Source organism: Amborella trichopoda, chromosome 3 (genome assembly GCF_054954075.1).
Source record: "Amborella trichopoda isolate Santa Cruz 75 chromosome 3, AtrichopodaSantaCruz75HAP2 v2.0, whole genome shotgun sequence".
NCBI lineage: Eukaryota > Viridiplantae > Streptophyta > Magnoliopsida > Amborellales > Amborellaceae > Amborella > Amborella trichopoda.
In genome coordinates this window covers 57,107,987-57,128,595 of record NC_142338.1, presented here as the reverse complement: position 1 = coordinate 57,128,595, position 20,609 = coordinate 57,107,987, and the positions used below count along the sequence as shown (strand labels likewise).

General features: G+C 32.5%; 1 protein-coding gene across 15 annotated transcripts; it reads left to right on the top strand.

The window, feature by feature from the left end:
• The first annotated feature begins 1,700 nt into the window (after nt 1–1,700).
• On the top strand, nt 1,701–18,989 carry LOC18421858 (beta-carotene isomerase D27, chloroplastic). Of its 15 annotated transcripts, none has more exons than XM_088861669.1 (7): nt 1,701–1,780; nt 8,439–8,578; nt 9,879–9,974; nt 10,614–10,675; nt 11,720–11,826; nt 13,745–13,840; nt 18,790–18,989. In XM_088861669.1, the coding sequence occupies exons 1-7, from the start codon at nt 1,705–1,707 to the stop codon at nt 18,825–18,827; spliced, it is 615 nt and encodes a 204-aa protein (XP_088717795.1). In that variant the 5' UTR covers nt 1,701–1,704; the 3' UTR covers nt 18,828–18,989. The 15 variants fall into 15 exon arrangements, with proteins under 15 accessions (XP_088717795.1, XP_088717790.1, XP_088717791.1 ...); XM_088861664.1 differs by having other exon boundaries at nt 1,701–2,153; XM_088861665.1 differs by lacking the exon at nt 18,790–18,989 and adding an exon at nt 15,461–15,750.
• Nucleotides 18,990–20,609: the final 1,620 nt, after the last annotated feature.

The following is a 20,609-nucleotide window of genomic DNA, read 5'->3' as shown; positions in this document are numbered from 1 at the left end:
TTATTATGTGCCCCCTATCGGATCTATGCATGTCCCAAATTTTGCTTCAAAATGATTTATAGAATAAAAAACTTTGAGCCGTCCGATCATGAGTTGACAATTAAAATCCGGTTTGTGACATTGTGACTCAAACCATCTTATCCATCTACTCAGATACTCGATACCAAGAAAATATTTGAGCCGTCCCAAATATGTCCATCAAGTTTTGTTTCGATCAGACAAAGATACGATAGATCATAATGAAATTTCATTTTCAATGTTACTCTCTAACATGCACAAAGTGCCTCACGGCTCAAAGATGAGGGTTATATGTAAGGGTGGGGTCACATAGAAAGCATTCCCTATTCCAAATCGGGGAAAATCAACCTTGGGCGAGTATGTCGAGATTAGAGGGATTCCCAATTTTAACTGAGACAAGTCCCAACCAATTACCGATGTGATATGCATTCTTGGACCCGATCCGGATGAGGATTTCTAAAACACGAGGGAAAATTATAAAGAGTATGCCATACGCTCTTCTTTCCTTTTTTATTTTTTTATTTTTTTATTTTTTTATCCCTGTTTATGTATATCCATATCTCTCTCCTCTATTTTTTCTATGGTTTTTAAGTGACGTATTATTTTGTTTTTTTGTTTAAAATGGTCTTTCCTTTAGTAATAGAAATAGAAAGGAATGGTGTTGTTTCTACGGTTTTTAAATGACGTCAAAATTATTTTGTTTTTTTTTAAGTGACGTATTACTTTCACTTTTGTATTTTTCTTTTGCGCACAATCATCTCTGACATGGAAAAGTGTTCTGTCTATTTAACCTATTCTGTTCATTTGAGAATTTCTTTCTTTAAGATTTTGATGGGAGATAATTGAAAAAAAAATTCGATTGAAAATGATAGAGAGAGATATATATATATATATAAAAAAATTTGCTGTAAAGCTTAACAATAAGCTTAAAAAAATAGGCAATGGTTCGGAGATTTTTTTTCTGTAATGGGTGAATGAGCACCGTTTATAAGCATTGAAGCATATTTTCTTGGCACATATGACAGGTTTTTCATCCAATGATTCAGATTTTTTTTATCCCCATATCAATAGCTAAGCCTTTTTTTTTTATCATTCTTTTTCCCAAATAAAAAAAGAAACGTTTGGTTTAATGTGACCCCTTAGAATGTCATTGACGGTGGTTAAGCCAAAGAAAGAAAAAGAAAACGAAATTTACTATAAAATATAGTCAAAGAATTTGAATACAATGAGACTATTATGGCAAGTATATAATATAATTAAATTGAATTAAATGCATTTAAAAAATAGAAAGTAAAAAAAAAACCATGTACGGCGATAAGGCTTTAGTAGCCATAGTCCAAAGTTCGTCCTTTCAAAACATTTTGAAAATGAGGAACTATGAATTCACAAGCAATGGCGCATTTACCAATCTGTGGTTCAGTTATTTGATATACATTTAAGAGTGCTTAAGAAAACAGTGCAATGGTGTTTGTTTCTTGTATTGTTGTGAATTATGTAGAGAAGGGTGCATTATGCATCGCGATTGTCGCGATGGTATTAGAGCATGACAAATAAATGAAAAGAGAGGGGTACCCCCGGAGAGAGAGAGAGAGAGAGATTCCCCATTGCAATAAGGAAAATACTCCTCATGCGAGCGTTTGTTGTTATTATAAAAAGAGGGAGAGAGAGAGAGAGAGAGAGATGTGCATGATTCCTCTTAGGCGAGAGCATGAGATGTGCATGATTCCTCTTAGAGAGAAGGAGAATAGTCTTCATGCTTTAGGTTTGTTGTTATCCTTCCTTCCGTCTCTCTCTCTCTCTCTCTCTCTCTCTCTAAACAAACCTCCTTGTTATCCAAAATATGATGCATTTGTGTAACTCTCATCCTTTCTCAATGGAAACGGAGGTTTTACATTTACGCTGGAGACCTGCGTCTCTCTCTACCCATGGCTGCAAAGTTATGGTGAAGGGAGGGCCTGTGAAAAGTGGGTCAGAATTGAGAGTTCGCCGGAATCTAAGCCACATGCCGAGAATTGTTGGAGTTTTGATGAAACCTAGCGAGGTGCCAAGGGAGAAGGAGATGACGGTGTACAAGGACAACTGCTTCCATCGCCTTGCCATTCATCATCTCTCTACTAGCATCCAAGCCATCACTGGTTTCTTCTCTCTCTTCCCCCCTACCCTAATTAATTTTTTTCTTCTAAAACTTTAGCAAACGCTTGAAAATAACCCCCCCCCTCTCTCTCTCTCTCTCTCTCTCTCTCTATTAGACACATTATTTTCTCCGCAAAAAGAACAAAATTTCTCTAAACTAAAGAATTTTAATTATCTCTGTCTGTCCCTGGCTTAGTTTTGAACATATTGGTTCTCTCTCTCTCTCTCTCTTCAAACCATAGTGTAATTATACACCTTTGCTCTTATGCCAAAACAAAAAACGATAAATTTAGCTCAAGTTTCAAAACAAACCCTCTCTCTCCCAATATTCAGCAAGTCGCCGTTTAAAATACAATTTTTTCAAAAAGTTTCTTATTTTTAAAAATACCTTTAGAACTCTGAGTCTTTTAAAAAATCGTGTTTTTTTAATGGAACTGATATAAATCCCTATTTTATCTTTTTGTCAAAAAATAAATAAAAATTCTTTCCTATAACTTTATTTCTTCGTTAACTTAATATTATTGAATTCTAGTATTAAGATAAGTACATTAACAGCACGAGTAAATTAAAACTCTTGATTTAACAAAAAGTTCCATAAAAAATTTCACGAATAAATTCCCTTAAAAAAAAAAAGATTACGAAAACGGACGGGGAATATATTCCTCAAGAAAACGTAATTAAAACAACTGTATATCTTAAAATAATAGGTAAAATTACAAGAAAACGTATTGAAAATTCTTTTTTTTTTGTTTCTTTTAGCCCATAAGGTTCATTATCAAGAGATATTCAATGACACCTAAAGATTTAGGTAGCTAAAAATTCAGTGCGACATTATGCATAGAAAAGGTTTATTAATATTTTTTTCTTTTTCTTTTTTTGTATTTTATTGGTGTATACAACATAGCATTTTGGATGGATCACTATTTTACATATTTGGGTCTTTGTGTTTTCTTTTAATTAGCTGGGGTGTTTTTTGTTTTTTGTTTGAAAATAATATTATACCTTAGTTTACAATTCTTGATATTTGCTAATAAGTTCTTTTGTTTAATATGGTTGTTGTTTCATTTTGTGCTTACAATGAATGGACGATATGTTTTATGACGTGACAATAGAGCAAGCATATTGCTGGATTTATTGAAAGTTTCAATAAAAAATTGTTAAGCCTTACTCTAATGATACTAGTAAGGCTATAAAATTATTGTTTAATATATTTATACAATAGCTGCAAATCATGGTCCTATATTGTGTAAACTTTATATATTCGATTTTTTGAACAAAATCCAAAAGATTCACGATTCCATAGCTCACCTTATTTTTTTTTTTGCCGATTTCCTGACTATTTTCTTGTCCACCTAAATCTCTCTCTCTCCAAATGTTCCAAAGTCCTAAGTTCATTATTTTTCTCTCTCTCTCGCTCTCTCATGAAACTGGTTTTAATTTGATTGTCGTGGTAGTGTGCAATTTCTCATTAGTCTTTTATGGCCCAAGCTCTTATCGATTATCAGCCAACCAACTACGCGAATTCCACCGAAATCTCCGACAAAGCTTCCAATTACACTCTTTTTCGGCTCCTAATGGCGGACATCCCTGAGTCGGTGGCAGACACGTACATAAGCACGTCAGCCTCACATCATATTTCGGCCGATTATTACCTAAATTGGACGGTATTTCGGCGAAATCTTAAACCGCAATTTCCCGGAAGGGATTTTTCTCTATAATACTATTTGCTTTTCATACAAACAAGTGAGATTCACCCTAGTAAATTTGACAATCAGGTGTACGTAAGAAAGTCTAAAATTAAAATCTGGATTCGAATAAAGTCAAAGACACATCTCTAACTACCCAAATTCGTGTCCAATGGCCGAAAATAATTGTGAGATCATTCTACTAAATGTTAATAATATTATTGTATATTTTCTTTGAAAATATTTTATCAGCTATATTCCTTCTGTTTCACAATTGACCCACATTATTTTTAAACATCTTATTTATTTGAGTTATTTTTTAAACAATGAGTGAGGAAAAACCCTTGACATAAATGAAGTCATAAGTCATAGATACATTCTTAAAATTTCGATATCGGAAGTAAAAAGAAGCCTTGAGAAAGATTAAGATAACAAAATATTTAAAACCTGATGGTATACCAATAGAGGTTTGGAAGTGTATAGGAGAAATTGACATATTTTAGTTAGTCAAGTTGCTCAACAAGATTTTAAGAACAAAGAAAATGCAAGATGGATGGAGAAAAAATAGTATAGTACCCATTTATAAGAGAAAAGAAGATGTACATAGTTTTTACGAACTACGGATGGATCAACTTACGAGCTACTCTATAAAGTGGTGGGAGATTGACTGAGCAATGACTACAGCATGAAACCAGTGTATCAGAAAATCAGTTTGGTTTTATGTCAAGAAGGTCAAACATCGAGGTTATTTTCCTATTATAGCAATTAATGAAGAAGTTTAGGAAGAAGATAAAAAACTTCTATACGATTTTTATTGATTCAGAGAAAGCATACAATAGGGTACCTATAGAGTTAATTTAGTGGGTGTTGGAAAATAAATAAGTCTCTAGATGATATATTGACATAGTGGAGGATACGTACGAAGGAGTACTAACTAGTTTAATGGCACCTTATGGGGAGACCAATAAGTTTTCAGTACAGTAGACTTACATCAGGGGGTCAGCGTTGAGCCCATATCTTTTTCTTTTGGCTATAGATGAGAGTTAAGTGGCATCTACAGGATGTGATACTTGTAGTGTATGTTGTTTTTAAATGGCATCACTTTGATCGATGAGAGTAGAGATAACACTAACACAATGTTAGAACTTTGGAGAGATGCTCTAGAGTCTAAAGGTCTTAAAATCAGTTAGACTAAGACAGAATATGTGGAATACAAGTTTAGCGATAATAGGCGTAGAAAGGATAAATTAGTCAAGATTAATGGCTCGCAAGTGCCTAAAAGATACTATTTTCAATATCCTAGGTCGAAATCCATGAGAATGGAAATATTGAGGATGATTTCATGCATAGAATTAGAGCTACATGGACAACGTAGAGTATTATGTGATCATCGCATTTCAAAAAAACTAAAGGGGAAGTTCTATAGGATGGTTGTAAGACCAGCAATATTTTATGCAACAGAATATGGCAGTCAAGAAACAACATATCCATCTAATCAGTGTATTGGAGATGAGGAAGTTGAGACAAATGAGTGTCAAGACAAGCAAAGATACAATCCTGAAAGAATACATCCAAGAAAACTTAGTGGCAGTTCAAATAGGCGATAAGGTGAGGGAAAATAGATTCAGGTCAGGATCAACTTAGAATATCGGTTTTGAGGGGTGATTGGCTTGAGTAGAAAGTCTTAAATGGGCAAGGGAAATACCCAAAAGGATATGGATGAAATTAGTCATAATAGTTGTTATGACTTATAGTCTGACTAAGGGTATGGCCTTTGATGGAGCGAAATGACATGACAAGATTCATACAGCCGATATTAAATTACTGAGATAAAGCTCGGATGATGATGATGATTTTTTAAACAATGAGTAATAAAAAGGGTAATTTATAAATAAAAGGAAAAAATTTATATGGAGTCGCGGCTCTAAACAATCAAGTTAGAGCCCACCTCAAAAATTTCACTAGAAGAGGTTGTTTTGATGCCTAAATATCGTCAAATTGATAATCTCGACATCAATATGCATGGACATGACAAAAAAATTGATTTCAAATTTTAGAAATAGTGCATCTTGTAATGCATTTTTGAACCGTCAATTTTCCAGATTTTCAAGTTTTCATAGATCTGCTCGATCTACACTATTTTTTGAAGCTTTAAATTCTATAATTAAAGATGAAAATATATTTTAAGGCTATCACAAAGATTTCCAGTATTGAAACCACATTTCTCAACTCTATTTGAAAGTGCGTTTTACTTTAATTGTTTAAAGCTTCGGCTATATACAAACCTCACCCTAAATAAAAATTTGTATGTTAAAAGAAAGCCTTATATATTTTCTATTTTACACTTAAAGTTCCACATTTTCATGTTTTACTATTCCCAAACGTTGGGTCTTTTTTGAGTGGCAGTTTCAACAGGGATGTTTAGACTAATTGCTTTTGTAATTGGGCTTGTTAAAATATCTAATGTGTGAACATAACTTCCACACAAAAATCGGGTGGATTCAAACATCGGATGTCACACTTGTGATTGTTCGAATGAAAGGCAAGTTCGGACAATGTCTCGAGTCTCCACCAGTCATTCACCAAGAAAATCGTCAAAAATAGGATATTGAGTGTCCAAACCCTGCTGCATCCTTTTCATTTTTTTTATTAAGGAAAATGGTTTATATAAGTTCGAGGCTCTAAACAATCAAATTAGGGGCACCTCGGAAATTTCATTAGAAAATGTAGTTTTGATGTTTAAATATCTTCAAATTAATACATGGATACGAGAAAAAATGAATTTCAAGTTTTGGGAATAGTGCATCTTGCAATGCATTTTTGAACCATCAATTTTCAAGATTTCTAAGTTTTTATAGATCGGCTCAATCTACATTAGTTTTTAAGCTTTAAATTTTATAAATAGATATGAAAATATATTTTAAGGCTATCACATAGATTTCTAGTATTAAAACCACATTTCTCGACGCTATTTAAAGGTGCATTTTACTTTGATTGTTTATAACCTCAGCTTTATATAAACCATCACCCTTTATTAAAAAATAGGTTCAGACGTCTAAAGCGGCACAGCTCAAAGAAAACTTGTTCAAACATCCAATGTCTGTATCTGCCTTTCACTTAAAAAAAAAAAAAGGACCTTAGTTCCGGCGTTAGAATTCCGATTAGGGGTATTTGGGGAATTAACAAAGAAAAGTAGTTGAGCATGAAATAGAAAATACACACGACTTCTTTAAAATATCAAAAATATTGGGGAATTATTCCATCAATTTCCTCTAAGAAATAAGAATATAGGTTTCTTATTGCCTGTAAAAAACTTAAAACAAGAAATCATGAAAATGAAAAAGCTTATTTTCATCATACGAATGCAAAAAACTCGTTTAATAGGACTCTATTGTATCATGATTAATTATTCTTAACTCTATTACTTTAAATTAGTAAAAATTTGTTTTTTATTTTTCTTCCCCTTAACAAAGTTTCTTGCTTTTGTAAGGAGAGGGAAAAAAAAATCTAAAATTTGTTGTTAAATGAAGGAAAAAGTTTACATAAGGTGTCAACCTTATACTATAAAAATAAAGTTCACCACAAAGATCTACTTAAAATGTTGTTTCAATAACAAAAAACTCTACAATGGACTCGAGATGTATAGATATGAGAAGAAGAAAAAAAAAAATTCAAGTTCTAAAAGAGGTGCATCTTGTAATACATTATCTAAGCCGTTTATTTCAAAATTTTCAGTTATTTATCGATTTGTTCGATCTTACACCATTGTTTAAAGTTCATAAGTTGGTCTTAAAATACATTTTAGATCATTGTAAAGGTTTCCGACACCAAAATTACATCTTTGAACAAGATTTAGAGGTGCATCTTACTTTGATTGTTTAAGGTTGACACCTTACAAAAGGCCTCGTCGTGTGATAGTCATATTCACTATATCCTATGAGTATTATTCATTTGGGTACAATTTGTTTAAGACTACAAGTTTACTTGTAAATAGGTTGTAACTTTCTACACTGCATACTTTTAGTGGAGGGTATAAGTGTGACATGTCTTTTGAGAGAACATCAAAAAATGATATCGTTTTAAGCCAGTGTTAAATCTACATTGTCCAAATAAATATATGGTTTAGATTATTGTTACCTTACTTCCATAAATAAAATTACAACCTTATATAATTTTTTTCATATTTATAAACCTACAACATGGTGTGATGGATACGCTCTAATCAAATTATGAATCATTTTACCCACCAGTTGTTTTGAATTTACTTAAAAGTACCTGGTACATGACCGAAATAAAGAGAATCTGGGAAAGTACGTAAGCGGCACCTGACCCAGATATTACCATATTGTTTGACAATTACAAAGTTGAAAATGGATTCTCTATTAATTTCTGATATATCATGATGTGTACATTGGTGGACTTTTTACAAGTAGAACAAGGGATTGGGTTAAATTTCAAATGTTGACACCTTTGGCAAAAAAAATAAAATGTTAAACAGTGAAGTAAAAAGCCTTGAGTATCTGTAAATGAATCTCCTGATATCAGTACTGGGGATGACTTGTTTGATATTTCTAATTCTGTTGTTCATTTTTTTTTTTGAAGGTTTGAGAAATGATAAGAAAGGGTACGAGAGCCTGGTTGAGGCGGCTGCAACGGTCTCTCGAAACTTCAGTCCGATCCATCAGCAACAACTAGTCATCCTCTCCCTACAGAAAGCTTTTCCCAAACAAATCATGGCTCTCGTAACTCTCTCTCTATCTTTATATATATATACCTCAAAAGTTGTTTCAATGTCAAAAAAATCTAAAATCTTATCATCTAGACCTTGAGATATATGGACTGAAAAAAAAAAATGGACTTCAAATCTTAGAAATAGTGCATTTTGTAAGGCATTATCTAGATTGTCGATTTTTATGATTTTCAAATATTCATAGATCTACTTGATCTACACAATTTTTGAAGCTTTAGATTATATAATTAGATATGGAAATGAATTTTCAAACCATCATAAAGATTTTTGGTAATTAAAATACATCTTCGGACGCTATTTGAAGGTGCCTCTTTGATGGTTTAGAACCTCAATCTTATACAAACCACACCCATATATATATCCATCTTGCTGCAGTTTCTAAGGATAAATGTTTTCCTACGGCAAGGTTATAATTCAACTCTCAGCAAGCGATCATTGGATTTTTCCTATAGTTAAGGTTATAACTCAACTATTAGTCAGAATAAAAATAGTTTTGGAACCGAATGCTCCAACGTTGAATCCAAGCCATCTGGAGGGCAAACATTTGTATCCAAAAACAGTTTCAATTTAATTACCCAAAAAAAAAAACAGTTTTCAATTTTTATAATTGATCTCATGATACACTAACGACATTTTGAGGAAGATCTAGGTTCCATGCATGAGTAAATTTTCTAGGTATAGGACCAAATGCACGATATAACCCCATGGGACCTCTATATTTCACATACCGGTTTATTGTTGAGTAACTAAAACACATAATTGCCATCAATAAAAGAAAAAATAGGGTGTATTTTGTATAAAGTTGCAACCTTAAACAATCAGCCCCTCCAAATTTTTTCGTAAGTATAATTTTGGTATCAAAATTTCTTAGAATGGCTTGAGAATCTATTTTCATCTCTAATTATAAAATATTAAACTCTAAAAGTGGTTCAAATCAAATAAATTTATAAACACTTGAAAATCTTGAAAATAGACAGTTCAGATAATATGATACTATTTTTAGGTCTTGGAATCTTGTTTCCTTCTTATATTCATACATCTCAATGTTGAGATGATCAATTAAAGGGTTTTCCAAAATCAAAACACCCTTTTATGATGGATTTTTGAGGTACACCTTAATTCCACATTTTTAAGTTGCAACCTTATATAAACTTTTTTTTCAAAAAAAAAAAAAAGTACAAATTCATAAAGAAACAAAAAGAATTTAACCACTCTTAAAGATAAGTAGGATTCTAACTTTTAAGAGCTTTATTTGAAGATTTTGAGGAATGGTGTGGTTTGATGCCTAGCAGATGAGAGCAATTTTTCCTCCCTCAAAAAGATTCAGTAGGGAGATTTTCGCCTTCACCACCCCCATACTGTTCTCCTGGCTAGTTGGAAACTGCAAGGTAGCATTTCATCCATTTGTTATTTTCTTTATTTTCATCTTGAATTTGTTAATAAAGTAAAGAAAATGTCTAAGATTTCAAAGGTATATCCCTAATTGCCGAAAAACAGTTTCTCTCTATGTTATAAAACTCGGCTTGGGCGAGTCAGCCCTGGCCAAAGCCAAGGCACTCAGTTGAGCCTAGTCCGATTCGGTTGAGTTTTGTACAAGCCCAAAAATTCAAAAAAAAAAAAAAAAAGGTAAAAATTTTGTTTAAAATAATTAAAATAAAACAAATGAAGTAAGTGATAGAATTCGCTAAAATTCTATTAAAGAGGAAAAGGTTGTACACTTTTTATTTTTACCTTGCTATATTTCAGAAAAATTAGAAAAAGGAGTAAAAAAATTAGAATTTGTATAAAAAAAAGTTCTCAAGTCATCATAAGAAACAACAAAATCATATAAAAACATATTTCTAAACCATATAACAGAGTTTTTTTTTCTTACCCAAAAAAATATAACAGTGCTTTTTGGCAAAATTTGAGTATTTAAGAATTATTAACAAGGGCGACCCGGCAAATTTGGTACTGAAACTAGTCTTGGCAATAGACTGAGGCTGCCGAGTTTCTAAACTCTCTCGCTCTCTATTTTGAGATTGCAGGTCATGGAAACAGAAGTGGAAGGAAGAAAGGAGAAAAATGTGGTTCACATCAAGAAATGCAGGTATTTCCCTCCATTTTAACAAAGAAAATGTGAGCATCACAAAGATTCGGCAATAAACAAAGGGTGGGTCAGCCTAAGGTGTAGCCTTCATTATAAAAATTGAAGTCGCACCTGAAAATCTCATTAGAAAATGAAGTTCTTATGTCAAAAGAAATCCCTACGATAGCTTCAAACTATTTCCCACTTCTAATTATAAAAATTAAAGTTTGGTGCTGATTGTGGATTAGTAAACTCTTGAAATCAGACTTCGAGATATGAAAGACATAGCACTTGAAATTTATTCATTTCAATTCATAATTATCAGTGTCGGTGTCATCGATTTGCGAGTTTTTGTCATGGAAGCTGGCACTTCCCAGCTATCCATTCAAATCAAATGACTGAGAGTAGGAGCAGCATATATTTCATACATGGATTGCACAAATATCAAGGTTTGCCTTTGAAAACGTTGCATCAAAACGCGGTAAAGCTCAAGTAAAAGAAAGTAAAGCTCACCCAAAATTTATTAGAGAAAATTGAATCTATTTTCACCCTGCTATTTATTAAGGGCATTTGTTACCATGGAATTGGACTTTAGTTGTTTGTGATTTCCACAATGACATGGATCATGCTGAAATTACAAGAGTTCATTTTAATCTTAGCTTATTATTTCACCATATCGACTACTTTTAATTAACTTTGCCTTAGTTAGTCCCAAGCCAGCCATGCCGGTACCAAGTTAAAAAATAATAATAATAAATAAAGGAGGATGATTGTTTTAAATAGGCAGCTAATATAAAATTTTGCCAAATTTTTATATGAACTCCAAACTTATATCAGCCGGCCTCAAATAGTTAGGATAAGGTTCGGACGATAATAATGATATTGACTCTTTAAAATTCATGCTACTATTAAGAGCAAATAGCAAATTCTATCGATTATGGATGCCTTTTTATTTGTTTTTTTCTTAGGAAAATAAAATTCGGATAATGTGCACAAATAGAAATATTGATGTATAAAAATCCATTTTTTTCTGTTCTAAATTTTAATTGTTTCTGAAAAATTCAGGTTTTTGGAGACCACACACTGTGCAGGCATGTGCGTAAATATGTGCAAACTTCCATCTCAAAAATTCCTAAAGGACTCTTTTGGAATCCCAGTCAACATGGTCCCCAGTAAGTAGTCATAAGCTCCACTTTCGAAATTTTCAGCAGAAAAATGACAAAAATGCCCCCTTACTATTTGCATGCCCTACTGCAAAAAGTATTCAAATCACCCTTATGATTATATAAATACTTGCACCTACTAATATAGTCTAATCCAACTCTTCGGGCTCTTATCCCCAATTTCGGTAAACTTAAACACACACGTCGGTATATATATATTCTATGAGACGATTTATCATTATTACAAGGAGGTCACAATCACTCCTAGTTATTAGATGTCAATTTGGATGATTTAGGATGTGTCACGAAGTTTGAAAATTTTTATTTTGAACATTGAATCTAGTCAACGACACACTTACAACCACTCAACTTAAAATCTAACGGACAAGTGTGATTATGGCCTCTTTGTACTAAAAATTAATGGTAGAGAGAGAGAGAGATATAGGAAAAGTATACGAAATTTATCACAAGGATGTCGCAATCACTTTTGTCCATAAAATTTCAATTGGGCGGTTATGAGTGTATCTTTTACAAAAGTCAAAGTCCGTTTCAGAATGGGTTGGGGTCGCGTTGGTAACACCATTTGAGTCTCAACTAAGGTCTAGGCTTCCAATATCACCTAACGTATTCAAAAATCACTAACAATTTTTAAAATGGTTAGGAGCTTATCATCATAACTAAATTATCCAAAAAAAAAGAGTCAAAGTCCAACAAATTTCAAACAGACTAAAGGCATTGGTGGTTAGGGTGGTATGTGCCACAACCCCACTAATCCACCCACTTAAAAAACCAAAAAAACAAAAAGGTCAAATAAAAAATTTTAAACTTTATGACTAACTCTAAGTTATTAAAATCAGATATCTAAGCTATGAGTAATTGTGGCTCATAGAAGGTCATAGTGGTGAGCACTTGAACCAATGGATCTATGGCCATGGAGGAAGACAAGGACAATAACATTTCCAAGGAAATGTTTGGTGGGACGCACTCACCCTCTATCACCGACGCATTCATCTTAGGAGTAGTCGTTTATGCATCAGGGATGCACTCCTATATTTGGGTCCTCGGAGGCATAATATATGGGATTTTGTATATATTGAGATCATTTACCTTTGATACATTGCTTACAACCATCCAATGTGAAATTTGATAGCTTGGGTGTGTTACAATTGCTTACAACCATCCAATGTTAAATTTGTGCCATAAAGTTCAAAAAAATATCTTTTGAACTTTGAGCATGGTCAATGAAATAAATGCAACCACCCAATTTCACATCTAATTGTCAAGATTAATTGTGGCTACTTTGTAGCCAAGGCAAATGGTCTCATTATATACTTTTCTATAATATATTTATTTTATAGATAAACATAAAGCGGTGGTCCTTCAATAAAATACATGCCACCAGCCAAAAAAGCTTTCTTTTGTAGCTTTTAAAGTTTATTTGTTTCATACATTAATGATCTCCATGTCAAATATTTATATTTCTAAAAACTTAAGTTTAAAATTTATGTCAAAAATGGATCATAGAAAAGGGACGCATATCTACATATGAGTCTTAGGATTTACGGGAATCAGGTTCTTCATCTAATGTTGACACCCATATGACTATACTACTGCAATGATCATATAAGTCGTAGTATGCACGCCTTTGCAAAGAGTAGGTGTTATTAAAGTGAGAAGCATAGGTTTAATAGCTATAAATACTGTTATGGGGGCATTAGAAATGGGCTTATGGTATCTTGTTTTAATCGACATGTCAGGAAACACGACAAATATTTAATATTTTAAAAATATAAGCATTTGTGAGACCTTAGCAAATTTTGGGTTGCCTTTTTCAAGTTGTTTACTCTCTTTGGATTAAAGTATCCTTTTTCCCTTTGTATCATATTTTAAATTTCTTTTTTTAAAAAAAATTTGTTGCTGAACATAGATTTCGAGGATATGAGCTGCGAAATGATATTTGGGCAACAACCACCAGCCGCCATGGACGATCCAGCGCTCAAGCAGCCTTGTTACAAGAGTCTATGTAACTATCCTCAATTTTGCTTTCATATTTATTCCTCATAAATTTTACAAAAAAAAAATTGATATTTATTTTATTTTTATAGAATTTAGAAAAATTATCACAAATATTCTTTTACTTTTAGGTTATTAGAAATAAATCTCAAATTTGTCAAAACCTAATTCATACCCATTTCACTATTGTTCTCATTTTTTAAACTAAAATACCCATTCACGACTGTCTTATTTTTTTAAACTAAAATACTCATACACAATTATCTTAGGTCCTTGAAAGCATCAATGCCCACTCAAAACCATGATGGCTTATAGAGGTTCCAAACCCCGGTCATATTCCATTTAAATCATCACGATTCTACTAGAACCGTGATGTGAAGTTACCATTTAAATCATCATTATACATTCATAACCGTGATGTTAGGCTACAGCTAATAAAGAACCGTGATGCAAACCACAATCGTTGCACAACCATGATACCCCTTTCATGGACCATGTTGTGGTGGTTAGATAGACCAATCACGTTTGAAGAAATATGGTAATAGTTGACTAGGTCCCAGAGCCATCATGGTTTGGCAAGTACTGTTATGGTCCAAATATTAACCTACCTTCATGGTTTAGCCAGAACCGTCATGACTTAAACCCCATCATGGTTACGGGTTAACAGTGGTATCTTCACGGGCCTAGGACTATCATGAAGAGTAATTTAGTAAAAAAAGCACAAAAACAGTTCAAAAAGGGTATGAATAAGATTTTGAAATTTTAAGATTTATTTCTACAATAAAAAGATATTTTTAATAATTTCCCTAAAATTTACTGACTCAAAGCATAACTCCACACAGCCAAGAGCATCTGAAAATTACCAAAATTCAATGTTTCGCATGCATTTGCAACAGTAGATACAAAGAATGTTATTTCATGAAATTTTAAAATTTTGTTGCAGAATTTATCGAGGTGTTGCTCGAAAAATTGGTCTCCATGAATCAGCTATTTTACGACAGTTTCAATTATTTTCTAAATGGATCAGCTATTTTACGACAGTTTCAATTATTTTCTAAATGGAGCTAATATATATATATATATAGAGAGAGAGAGGAAAATGATCCTGTGAACCGGTGGTCGCAGAAGAAAAAATGAGTCCAACGGCTTAGATTGAATGTGGGCCGATCTGACGATCATCGATGTTTGGTAGTGTTTGAATTTTAATTTTTTTTCTACAAATCCAAATCATTTAAAATTTTAGGCATATATTCTTCTCATCAAGGCGCACCTAATAAAAATATAAAAAAAATTAATCCACAAAATAACTTAACCAAAATACCCATTGAAATTTTACGGGGGAATTTTAGTTAGGTTTTATCATGTAAAATATTTTTTTGATATTTTTCTAAATTTAACACACGGCTAAAATTTCAAGTGATTTGAATTTGTAAAAAAAAAAAATCCAACACTATTGAGCATCCGTGATCGTTAGATCGACCTAAATTCAATTTGGGCCGTTGGGCTCATTTTTTCTTGTGAGCCCACTGGTTCACATGGTCATTTTCTATATATATATATTTTTATGTTCTTCTGATAAATAATCTTTTTTAATAAAAGCTTTATTTATTTTTCTTTGTTTCCTTTCTAGCTTGGAGGCTAGATAGGCTGCTATATATTCTTCTGAATATTGAGTCGGATCATCTTCTTCAAGTTGTAAAGTACAAACTTGAAAGTCATATAATTCTTCTATACTGGGTTCAGTATTAGAAGTTGTAGGATGAGATGATGTATATGTTGGGATTACAATATTATCTCTGGTTCTATGTGTTCCTTGGAATTGTATTCCTGAATTGGATGAACTTATTTGACTATTGGATGAAGATGGATGACTATGACTAGGAGGAGGTGGTAATATAATAACATTTGGGTTGTGAGAAATTGATTTTCTACTTGGTATATTTTGTTTAGAATTTCTCTTCCTGTTTATCTCAATATCATCTTGTGTTCGTGTATTTGTATTTTGGAATTGTATTTCTACATAAAAAATATAATAAATTTTTACATAAAGAAAGACTAAATATAGGATTTTTTCATTGGTTAAAAGATCTATGTTTAGAAAAAAATATTACCATTCCCTCTTTTGAAAAAATTCAAAAAATTCAAACCATAGAAGAAAAAACATATATAAGTACTGATGGTACTACAACTGCTAGTATTCATCCACCGGAGAAAAGTATTATCCTCAAAACAGGCATTCCAAAGAAAAATGAGCCTGTACATTCTGCCTCCTTCTATGATATAGTGGCTACACCATATAAAGCCATACCTAAAGAAATCAATAAAAAACAAGAGTACATACCCCATATTGTAGAACAAAATAATTATACAAACCTATATCTACAATCCCTTGGAAAGCAAACTGAAAGAATAGAAAGAATAGTATCCAAGGAAAAACCTACTATATCTCCCATTCCTAAATCAGTATTATTTAAACCACCACCTGAGTTAAATAAGAATAAATTCCACATTGGAGAAAATAATAAATCCCTTATGGATCAATTAATCTCCAAATTATCCCAACTAGATTTAAAAGGAGTACCTTCACCTCAAATCCATATTCCTCCATCTACCATCACTTCACAGATACCTGAGTCATCTGACAAAGGTAAAGCTGTCATACCGGAGCATGAAACTATGATGCTCACAGAAGAAGAACCTATAATAGAAGATACAATCCAAAATCAAGAAAAAGCTTTTATGGATACTACACCTCTAATGGATTCCATTAATAAAATAGCTTATGGGAAATACTGGAAACCCATAACAGCCTTACCCTATCATAAGAGACCTACTCCTGTTGACATTCAGATGGAAATGTAGAAATACAATTCCAAAATACAAATTATTTGATATCTAATCCATTGTAATACTTTATTTAATGGTTTATAGTTTATTACCAACCTAGGAACTCCTCTTTCTTTTTCAGCATTTTTGTTAACATAAAAAGCTGCACAGCTCCAAGGTGAAGAACTTGGTCTAATGAGCTTTCTTTGTAGGAGTTCTGCTATTTCATTTTTACACATTTCTAATAAAACAGTATTCATTTGTATTGGTCTAGCTTTTGTAGGGATTTGACTTTCAGTGAAAGTTGGTTCATATGGCAAACTAATACTATGTTTTTTCCTATCCCAAAAAGCATTAGGATGTTCGCTACATATTGAGGTTTCTATTTGTTTTTGTATAGCTTGAATCTTTTGTTGGATTGAAGGCATTTGTAATTGTTCTTCAATTACTTTATATTTAATTTCTTGTTTCAGAGTGCAAAGAAATTTTTCTTTGCCTTGTAATTGGCTTTTGACATTATTTAATTCTTTTAGTTTTGGTTTATGTATGAAATTAAACTGTATTGGAATATTTTGAATTGTTGATGAAATTCCTTTTTCATCAATAGTTAGAGGATAAAGCAATGTTAGGAATGGGACTCCTAGAATTACTGATTGGCTTAATCCCTTAACCATGATAAATGGTGTATCAATACATTGGTGATTATTACATACAGAGGCATTGGATAATTTATATTTGATAAATAATCTACTACCATCTGCTGTATTTAATATTTGAGTAGTTTTGTCAAAATATTTGGAAGGTACAAGTCCTTCGTTTATACAATTGAGATCAGCTCCTGAATCGATAAGAGCTGATGTTTCAAAACTATAATTTTTAGCAACAATGATTTTGACTTTGACAAACCATTTTTGTACTACTATTTTATTTATTAAATTAACTGAAGGAATTGGAACTGTTGGTATTTCACTAGTCTCTATGGGACCAGTGGTTTCTATTGGGTTATCTGTTATCAAATCATTGAATTCTATATATATATATATATATATATATATATATATATATATATATATCGTTAGATCGGCCCAAATTCAATCTGGGCCGTTGAGCTCAGTTTTTCTTGTGAGCCCACTGGTTCACATGGTCATTTTCCATATATATATATATATATATATAAATAAGAGAGAGAGAAATTCGTTTTCTTTTAATAATTTTTTGGTTCTATTTTTTTTTTGTGAAAAATATTAAGTTGAGAATTTCCCAACAAAAAATAAAAACTTATAAACTTCGTGAACAATAACCTCCTCAAGGATTCACCAGAAAACGAGATATGTCGCAACGTGATTATGATGAAATGTTTTCATTTTTTTGAAACCTCACACAAAAACATGACAACATTTTCAAAAAAAAATACATATATTTCAATAATATTGCATGTATGTGCAAGTGCAAGTGGTCTGCTTGAAAAGGTGAAATATGTCCCTTGAGGATTATTAATTCTCAAAATTGTTATAGGTTTAGGAGAACTTTCTAATTAAAATCAAAATTTTAAAGATCTCCCACAAAATCAGAGCAAGAGCAATAATTACCAAGGGCGAGATCTTTCAATAAAAACAACCAAAGAACTAGTCGATTTTCCACAAAATAGTTACGCATTTGATAAATAGTTTGTCCTCAACGTTCCCAAAAAAAAAAAATATGAAATTATTTCCAAGTGAATTTTCGATGAACATCAGCACAAATAGTCAATCTCAGTGATGAATGATGATGCTTGACCCCAAAACTCTCAAATCATCTTCATTCATCACTGAGATCAACCTTAAGAAACAGATTTCCATCAGGACCTTCAAAAATGCTCCAAATGAATTCTCGAAAAATACTAGACCGTCCATTTGTAGGACAATGAGATCCATGGTAAACATATTTCTTATTTAAATAAATCGCCAATTGAATAAAATTTGATTGGAGTAATTTCAAACCGTATATATCCCCATAATTAGGTATTTGCCCCATAAACCAACTTGTAATACATTGGCCCAAAGGATCATAGAAATTTTCTTTTTATTTCGATAAACCCAAATTATGAGGTAAACAAAATATGAAAATGACTATTGGGCTTTTAACTCTTTGCAGGCATCGCAAGGCAAATGCACGACGTCAATTGTTCATAGGCATAGCATTAGCAAGATTTAATGAAAAAGATAATTAAGCATATAACCTTTCGTTGGTTGTTTGGTTGTACTTATGCCCAATATATACCAGTTATTTATATTTGTGGTGGTTATGCCCAATATAAAGCATTTAATTATATATGATAAAATGTTAGTTATGTATTATTAGTCTTTGAGGTGGAGAAAAAGGACAAAAAAGCTTGGCAATGGTTACTTATTCTTAGGGATGGCAATGGGTAGAGCCAGGCCCGGACTAGGTCGTCATTTTTGGCCGGACATGGTTACTCATATACTGGCCTAGGCCTCTAACTTTGGCCCGACATTGGTTACTTAGAATTGGGATTGGCAATGCATGGAGCAGCTGGGTCACGAACTGAACTTCGGGCGAGGCGAGAGTCGGTCCCATGATTTCAACCCTATATCGAAATCGGCAAAAGCCAGAGGAACATATAGCTCAAGTGAAACCCAAATGGTTATTTCCCTATAGGGAGATGAATTTAAATTTCATTGTGGTGAAGCATGTTTGCTCGCAAAACGAGCCCATATGAGCAATCTAAGATAGTATTTCGTGGCACTAAGAAATTACACAGGGATTGTATGAGAAAAGCATGCAAATCATACTACTTAGCAAATAGATTGTATTATCAGTGAAATCTACCTTATTTGCAGAACAAACTTCCAAATAAACGTAGTAATTTATCCTTTCCTAGACCGGTGGCATCAATTAAGATAAAAGACCAAGGAGATGAATACAAGCATAAACCTTTTATTAGACTTTCAGATCCATTTCATTTGGAAAGCATTCAAATTTGGAAGTAATGAAATAATCTTGAGTCCTGTTAATTCGCCAAATAAAAATTGATGTACTTTCATAACTGAATACGACCAGTAACCCATTACGTCTTTGATTGCATTAAGTGCTTGAAAATACAAAGCTCAGATTGAAAACATACGAGAAAGCACCTGTGTAATGAGAACCACAGGAATTAACACGATTGTACAGGCTGAGGAGATCTGTGCCTGTAAAGTAGGTATACACTACTATAAACAATGTATACGACAGTCATGGTCGACTACAATGTTTTAAAAACCAGGAATCTGAATGGGGTAATAATGGGATTTGGTAGGGCACCCAATGGTTACCTTGTCAAAACAAGGAATTGGTAGAACTTTGTTAGACCCAACCTATACTATTTGAAAACCAGACTAGTTTATCAAGAAACCAGGTAATCTGGATTGGTCATATAAACCAATTTCTCCAGATTCATTTTGTTAATTTGTTTTACTTTTTTAATTCAATAAATAAGTTAAATCTTTGTAGAAAAAAACCCCATACCAGAGAATTCATCTAATCCTACCCAAATCAACAACCCAAAACAGTCCGAATCAAGGTTTTAAACCAATATCATCTAAACAGAGAAAACGATGCATCTTCCGCATATCCTCCGAAACAATGCAATGCAATAGGGGTCAAAGATAAGCCTGAGATCAAGGAGGTCTTGCAACAATGTAAAAAGAGAACAAATAGAACATCAAAGAAGTACCTCGTACTAAAGTCACTCCTATGGGATTATCAAACAGAGTATAGAAGCGAAGAGAATGAATTTAAATCACACTGAGATGGAGCCTTATGAAAAGGAAAGAGAAAAGGTTGCCACGGGCAAAACATGAGAGTTGAAGTGGAAAATTTTCTTTATTTTTTTAGAGAAAATTGGTCTATTACTCCCAATACGCTTCAAAAAAAATATATAAAAAATAAAATAAAAGAAAAACAACTCCTCA